The following is an 8,653-nucleotide window of genomic DNA, read 5'->3' on the forward strand; positions in this document are numbered from 1 at the left end:
TTCTGACGGCACCCATTCACTGCAGAGGAACCACTGGTGAGCAAGTGATGTAATCTTACATTTCTCCAAATCTGTTCCGATGAAGAAGCAAACTCATCTACATCTTGGATGGTCTGAGGGCAAGTAAATTTTCAGCAAAGTTTCATTTTTGAGTAATCTATTCCTTTAATGCTCTATTGCATTTTAAATGAACATACTCCTAAACTAAACCCTACCCTAATCCCAACTGATAGCATGAGCAAAAGTACATGTGAGATAAAAATGCATTTGCTGAAGCAAGCATGCTGTTTTAGCTTCCTTTTATACACTTTAAAACACATAAAAGAAATATTTAACTAAAGGTTTTATGTCTCTAGCCTTTCTTAGACATTTGGCATTGTGCAACCAACCATCCATTCAGTGCGTTAAATAAGGGGAGACATACAAAATGTACAGAGCAGTGGGTCCCGAGGACTGGAGTTGAGAACCACTGCTTTAAAACAATCAGATTTGAGTATGCAATCTGAGCTTGTTGCCATAATCTGTAGACACTGATAATAGCAATATCATACTTTTAATTTTATAGTCATTTAATGGCACATTTTTAACTATTTCCTATTTTTTTCTGTTACAGAAAGTGTTTTTGTTGTTGCTGACAAAGAGATTCATCGGCTGTCACCTGTTCCTTTGGAGGATCAGATTGAAGACCTGGTTAAGAGTCAGAGAGTTGATGAAGCCCTGATGCTGTTGGACAGACTTCAAGATCTCCTGCCAAAAGATTCATACAAGGTAAGACCGATGATAAATTACTAAGTAATTACTAATTACAAAGTAGATGTTTGTACTATCTTTCTTTAATATGTTAGAAATATATTAAGCCAGCATCTATCAGCAGGGGGTCATGAATAATGTTAACCTTCTAATGTTAATCTTTGACCCCTTAGTGTCAATAATATCTCATTTAATCATCATTTATAACACATAGATTATATTTGATAAGTAGGTATGCTGAAAGACAGAGTCATATGAGAATAATCGTAAAACATAGAAACTACACATAATGTTAAACGGAGCCATGAGGTCAGTGAGGCTGAGCGTCTTAGACACACTGAGCATGTCTCTAGCCTTTCTTAGACATTTGGCATTGTGCAACCAACCATCCATTCAGAGCCAGAGTAAAAGCAGTAAAACTGCTGACACCAACTTCCTCTCTGGATGAGAGTCACATGGCAAGGTCAAAATACACTTGAGTAAAAAACAAACGTCCATAACGCTGACAGCTTCTACGCTAATGAGGTGAGACCGTTCTTTACTCGTTTTATTTAGCTTTACTGCATGTAGATATCTGAGCTAATGAAGGCTGTTTTCCTTCTCTGCCCAATGTACTAGGTTTCTCATTTATTTTTAGGTGTATTTTTGCAACTGAGACCTAAATTAAGAGTAAATAACCATGAAAGTCTTCACCCCTGTGCTAGTCTTTCAAAAAATGCCCTCAGGGAAAGGCAGAGACAAATTCAGCATTCAATGTTTGGAGTGCTTTGGTAAAAACCTCTATATAGGGACCAAAGAGGGAGTCGTTGAGTACCTCACTGTAAATAACACGAGCGCTGAAGAAAGCCTTTCAGTGCGGGAGGTGGGGAAGAGACAGATGGGCCGAACCGGCGCAATCGGCCAGCTGACGGCGGTCCCTGTTCTGAATCATCTCTTAGTTCTCTGGGACGGTTCGGTCACGGTGCTTAACATGTTCTCCCTGGAACTCCTTCCTGCCCTGAAGAAAATACAGAACGTGTCACTCTTTTATGTCAGTGAGTCAGTGGTTCAGACTGATTCCGTCGAGCTCATTGCAGCTTCGACCAAGAGGAAAACAGTGAGTGTTTATAAGGTGTGTGTGGACAGATGGGAGTGTGTGAGACAGGTGGCTCTGCCGCAGGAACCTGTGGTTCTGGCTGTGCATGGGACGTGTCTGTGTGTGGCCACTTGTGACAGATATTTTCTCCACGACTATCAGAGCCAAACCACCCTCGATCTTTTCCCACATAACCTGAGAAAGCAAAATATCATTGCCAACAAATGTGGAAAAGGAGAATTCATTTTGAATGGGCCTGGATGTTTGGGTAAGAATTTTTATAATTATAAAATAAAAATAAAATTATAATAGACTAAATAAAAGACTAATAAAATTACAATTATAAAATACATTTTAAACTTTAAGTGGCAAAACAAGGTAAAAACAGTGTGAAAAATATGCCAGTGCAATAGAAAAAGAAATACCAGGGATCAAGTGATTTAAGGCCTTTATCTGCATGCTTAAAATGCACATAGATTATATTTGATAAGTAGGTATGCTGAAAGACAGAGTCATATGAGAATAATCGTAAAACATAGAAACTACACATAATGTTAAACGGAGCCATGAGGTCAGTGAGGCTGAGCGTCTTAGACACACTGAGCAAGGTAATTCATATAAGCACTCGCGCCAGATGCACAGATGTCATTCCAGCAAGACAATAGTATTAAACAAAGATCACAGAGGCACATATTCACAGATGTGAGCTTATCAAATGCATGATTTTAAATTTTTATATACTAGCTTATCAATAATAAAGCAAACTAAAGTAAACATGTTCTATATATATATATATATATATATATATATGAGCTGTGTATATTTATTATGTATATATAAATACACACACATGCATGTATGTATTTAAGAAAAGACATTACATTTTATTTCATGTACTCACAATAATTAATTATATATTAAGTACCCATAAGGAAAGAAAAAAATGGAGCCTTTTGTTGATATTTCTCTAATGATATTTTCATATGTGTCTCCTCAAAAGTTTCAGAAGAGATTTAAACAGAAGAGATTTATTAACCTGATTACATTTTTACAAGACCAGATAATCTAAGCTACAGTATTATGCAAGTTACTTTACCTTTAATATACTTTTGATATATTTTTGTTCATCAGTTTGTAGCTGTATTTAAATTATTGCCTAGTTGAATTCTATTTTTATTTATTTTTAATTCCCCTTTTTTCAATTATTTAATTTTGGGAATTTTAGGATAAATAACTCACATTTAATTGACACAACTGAAAACTCCATTAAAGGAGTAGTTCACTTCCACAACAAAAATGTACAGATAATGTACTCACCCCCTTGTCATCCAAGATGTTCATGTCTTTCTTTCTTCAGTCCTAAAGAAATTGTGTTTTTTGAGGAAAACATTTCAGGATTTCTCTCCATATAATGGACTTCTATGGTGCCCCCCGACTAGTTTGAACTTCCAAAATGCAGTTTAAATGCAGCTTCAAAGGGCTCTAAACGATCCCAGCAGAGGAAGAAGGGTATTATCTAGCGAAACGATCGGTTATTTTCTAAAAAAAATTACAATTCCAAAATGCAGTTTAAATGCAGCTTCAGAGGGCTCTAAACGATCCCAGCAGAGGAAGAAGGGTATTATCTAGCGAAACGATTGGTTATTTTCTAAAAAAAATTACAATTTATATACTTTTTAACCTCAAAAGTTCTTCTTGTCTAGCTCTGCGTGAACTCTGTTTTTTTCCCCGTCCAAGACAGTTAGGGTAGGTCTAAAAACTCCCATCTCATTTTCTCCTCCAACTTCAAAAACAGCCTACATCGCTGCAGAAGTACCGACCCAGTGTTTACAAAGTGAATATGCAAAGAAGATCTAATGCCCTTTACAAAAAAATGGCAAAACAGCAATGTAGGACGATTTAGGAGTTGGAGGAGAAAATGAGATGGGAGTTTTTAGATCAACCCTAACTGTCATGAACCGGAAAAACGCAGAGCTAGACAAGACGAGCGTTTGAGGTTAAAAAGCATATAAAGTGTAATTTTTGTTTTTGTTTTTTTAGAAAATAACTGATCGTTTCGCTAGATAAGACCCTTCTTCCTCGGATGGGATCGTTTAGAGCCCTTTGAAGCTGCATTTAAACTGCATTTTGGAAGTTCAAACTCAGGGGCACCATAGAAGTCCATTATATGGAGAGAAATCCTGAAATGTTTATTATTTTTAAAATGTTTATTAAAAAAAAATTACAATAATACATTTTTTAAATCAACAAATACTACAAATATGTTTCACATAAAATATGCCACATTCACACTGACTTTAAACCAGCGGTTCTCAGCTCTAGGCTGCGTTTCCCAAAGGCATCCAACTTCATAATTGGAGTGAAAACTAATATATTTATGAACTGCATACCATATATCCTGATTTATGCCATTCATCACTTTACTTTTAGGATCTACATAAAAATGTAATCTGTACATCTGGAATGATAAAGTTCTATAGAGAGGCTTTTGTGGAAGCAAAAGAGCTTTTTATGTAAGTAATGCTTTAATGTGTTTTACAAGCAAGTCATTTTTCAGTTTTTCTGCTTTATAATTTCGTGTAATTTGTGAAGTTTACTAGCAATTTCTGTGTGGAAATTGTTTCAGCATCCTTCGCCTTTTCACTAGAATCCTTTATTTTCCAGTAAAGGTGAACTAGACCCAAGGGAAATCATTAGCCTTTATCCAGCTATGCCTGTTATGAGTGAAGACTTTACACCTCAGACAACAGCAGTGAGCAATGCCAAGGACCTGTGGACGTTAAGTCGAGACGATTGGCCGACATTTCAACAGTACCTAATCTTTTTGGATGACTTCTTGAGAGAAGTCAGGCCAACAGGACAGGGCCAAATGTGTCCTCAGGACATCGACTCAGCACTTTTTAAGCTGTATTTGGAACAAGGTGAATATGGAAAACTGGACCAGCTTGTGTCGACGCAGAATAACTGTAACCTCCAAACGTGTGTGCCTGACTTGGAACAGCACAAAAGGTTTGTGCTCATCATTTAAGGCTACTTCAGCGTTCACAGGTTATTTTCTAGTTTCTAGTGAGAAGCCACTAACTCAGTTGCTGCCATTTCAGGTTTTTCACACTTGGATTGCTCTATCAAAGTCAAGGCCAGCATTTCAATGCAATTCAGGTATCTTTTAATCTTTGAAAGATCCACAGAGCAATGACTAAAGATGGATCAGAAAGGAAAGTACATTTCTTTCTTTTTTTTTTTTTAGACCTGGGTTAAAATTATGGAAGAGCAGAGTGAGGACCCCTCACACATCAGCGTATTCCAGCAAATAGTTAATACTCTCTCAAATCTGGAACATAAACCCATCATCTGGAAATTTGTAGACTGGGTTCTTCAGAGAGACCAAGAGGCAAGCATTTTAACTGTACTGTTTATCAACAGCAGAGGGCAGAGTTACACAGATTTCATCAAGTCTAGTTTACTCTTTTGCCCTTGGCAGTAAAAGAAACACTATTATGTATCTAGAATTTGCTCCGAGACACTAAGAACAACCTTGCTATAATACACTATTCATCAAAAGTTTGAGTTTGGTAAGATTTTTTTGAATACCTTTGAAAGAAATGTCTTATGCTCACTAAGGCTGCATTTATTTGATCAAAAATACAGGAAAAACTTTAATATTTTGAAATAATACTACGGTTTAAAACAAATGATTGTCCAATTTAATACATTTTAAAATATAATTTATTCCTGTATCAGTAAGGCTGAATTTTCAGCGTCATTACGCCAGTCTTCAGAGTCACATGATCCTTCAGAAATCATTCTAATATGCTCATTTGGTGAACAAGGAACATTTATTATGATTAATGTTGAAAACAGTTGTGCTGCTTAACATTTTGTGGAAACCATGATGCATTTGGATGAATACAAAGTTCAAAAAGTGTGTATATATATATATATATATATATATATATATATATCTTACTACTAAACTTTTGAACATCAGAGTTATTGCATTTTAAGCTAGGCTATGTGTTTTTTCTAAAACATGCTCTTTATTTTAATATAGGCTGGAATACTGATCTTTACAAAGACGCATACACGCAGCCATGTTACATTGGCACCAGAAGAAGTCCTTACCATTCTCACCAGCTACCCACTTGCTATGACTCTCTACTTGGAATATTTAGTCAATGAATTACACAGCAAGGTGACTTATCCATTTGTAATTAATGACTGTTTTAAGGATGGTCACCAGAAATCAAATTTACATTGGCGTTTTGACATACACAAGAGCTTATATGTATAGAACAGTGTTATTTTAGTATTACTGATATACTGTTATAGTTTTATTAATATTTTGAATGAGCTTTTATATTTATATCATTTGAATTTATTTTGCCTTTATTTTTTATTTGAGTTTGAGTTTCATTTTTTTTAGTCATTTTGTTATGTACTTTGACATTTTTGTTCATTTTATTTTTAAAAATATTCACAAGTAGTTTTTTGGGGGTGTAGTTTTATTTCAGTTAATAACTACTTAAACTTAGATTTATCATTTTCATTAAGTTTTTTTAATCTAAAATTTTTGATTTTATTTCAGCTTAATTTCAATTGCCAATTTTTTAAATTAAAGACAACCACTCTGGTATGAAAAGATTTGTAACATTCATAACAGAACACTTCCTCATCAGTCAAAAAGAGCTTCTAGTGAAACTTGATTATAAAAACCGACTCGCTCTGAACTTCTGCAATTTTGTGGCATTGCATCAACACATGACCGTTGTCCACGTTTACACATCAGAACTGGACGATCAGAAACTTTACCTGGCCATTCACAGTGATGCAATAAAGAGAAAGCAGGATAAATGCTATTATTTCTATATCTCAGGGGCCTATTACAGAAAGTTAAGTCTCAAATTAAGCCCTAACAAGCTTCAAACAGAAATCACCATGGTTACTAAACAGACAGGACTCAATTAGGATGTTTCTGTAATATGGTCCCAGAGAACCAAAGTTAAGTGTAAAATGTGTGTAAAACTACTTATTATACAACATGGGGTGCACAGCAGCAAAAAAAGAAATGGTCAGAGAGAGTATAATGATTGAGAGAAAAAAAAACATATTTAAAAAAATAAATTACAAAAGATTCTGTAAAAATGACCCCTTTCATGCCAGTTTACCATTACTGAACACTGCATTTAAGAAACCAGTTGTCTATTCATAGGAAGAAAAGCATCATACCATGCTCATCACATCATATGTCAAATGGATACGGCAGTCAATCGAGGATGACTACAACAATAAAACAAGCAAGGAAGAGATGAGACATAAACTACAGCAATTACTTTGGCAATCTTCTTGCTATAATGTGGACACCATATATGGTGAGCATGCAGATAAAGACTTTAATAGGTTAATTACACTAATATAATTCAAACTTAAATGTGTTTGATATTGTTGCAAGTGTTCATGGATGAAACAAACCACTATACCCTTTATTGCCACAGACCAAATAACACCATCGTTTCTTCATGTGGAGAGAGCAATTTTACTTGGGAAGTCTGGTAAACACAAAAAGGCCCTGCAGGTTTTGGTCCATGAAGGAAAAGACAAGCAGGCTGCTGAAAGCTACTGTTGGAGGACCTCTGCTGGACGAGACAGGAAGTTCATTCAGGGAATGTTTCTCTCCCTGCTTCAAATCTACCTCGAGTCCTGTCAACATGTTATCACGGCAGTGGATCTGCTGAACAAAAATTCAGCGTCTTTTGATTTAGTCAGTGTGTTGAGGGTGCTGCCGGCCTCCTGGTCTCTTAAACTGGTTCTGCGGTTCCTCTGTGAATCACTGAGAGGAACAGTGCATGACAAAAGAATGAGAGGTCTGGAGATGAGCCTAGCCAAGGTGGAAACCCTAAGACACAAGCATGTCTGGGTGAGACGTACTATAAATGAAACCATTTATGTGAGGGGAAAAAACCCCCTCAAATATTCAATTTAACCTAAACAGCAACTCTAATGTTATTCTTTATGCGCCCAGATGGAAGCAACGCATGAAAAGATCCGAGTTGACAGAGGATGTGTTTGCCATTCATGCCAGAAACGTCTTACAGGGCCCGAGTTCCTGCGCAGGCCGACAGGAGAGCTGACACACATATCCTGTCACGGTGGAGAAAGCGGACACTGAACAACAAAGACACTATTATTCACACCTATTCACATTTTAACTCTCAGCAGATGCTGTTTTATCAGGTTGCCTACAATAAAGATAAGTAATTACTTGGATAGTAAGGCAATTACTAGCACAAATTGCTGAGAATATATGACACATGCTAAGACACACACCAACAAAGCAAGCCACAAATACGAGCAGGAAACCCACAACAACTGCACATATACTAAATATAGGACAAATGTGACAAATAGGACAAATGTGACCCTGGACAACAAAACCAGTCAAACCAGTAATTTTTTTGAAAATGAGATTTACAGTACACATCATCTGAAAGCTGAATAAATAAGCTTTCCATTGATATATGAGGGTTTATTTTTTAGGATAGGACGATATTTGGCTGAGAGAACTATTTGAAAATCTGGAATCTGAGGAAATCGCCTTTAAAGTTGTCCAATTGAAGTCCTTAGCAATGCATATTACTAATTAAAAATTTTGATATATTAACGGTAGGAAATGTACAAAATATTTTCATGGAACAGCATCTTTACTTAATATCCTAATTATTTTTGGCATAAAAGAAAAATCGATAATGTTGACCCATACAATGTATTGTTGGCTATTGCTACAAATATGCCTGTGCTTATGACTGGTTTTGAGGTCCAGGGTCACAAATT

At 35.9% G+C, this 8,653-nt stretch overlaps 1 protein-coding gene across 1 annotated transcript; it reads left to right on the top strand.

Moving 5' to 3' along the window:
- Nucleotides 1-1,352: 1,352 nt before the first annotated feature.
- On the top strand, nucleotides 1,353-8,206 carry LOC107755765 (transforming growth factor-beta receptor-associated protein 1-like). Its single transcript, XM_016572659.1, has 10 exons — nucleotides 1,353-2,093; nucleotides 2,402-2,433; nucleotides 4,256-4,338; nucleotides 4,490-4,834; nucleotides 4,927-4,984; nucleotides 5,073-5,216; nucleotides 5,877-6,017; nucleotides 7,035-7,194; nucleotides 7,318-7,739; nucleotides 7,845-8,206. The coding sequence occupies exons 1-10, from the start codon at nucleotides 1,430-1,432 to the stop codon at nucleotides 7,989-7,991; spliced, it is 2,196 nt and encodes a 731-aa protein (XP_016428145.1). The 5' UTR covers nucleotides 1,353-1,429; the 3' UTR covers nucleotides 7,992-8,206.
- Nucleotides 8,207-8,653: the final 447 nt, after the last annotated feature.

This window comes from Sinocyclocheilus rhinocerous, unplaced genomic scaffold (genome assembly GCF_001515625.1).
Source record: "Sinocyclocheilus rhinocerous isolate Xijiao unplaced genomic scaffold, SAMN03320098_v1.1 scaffold1163, whole genome shotgun sequence".
NCBI classification, from domain to species: domain Eukaryota; kingdom Metazoa; phylum Chordata; class Actinopteri; order Cypriniformes; family Cyprinidae; genus Sinocyclocheilus; species Sinocyclocheilus rhinocerous.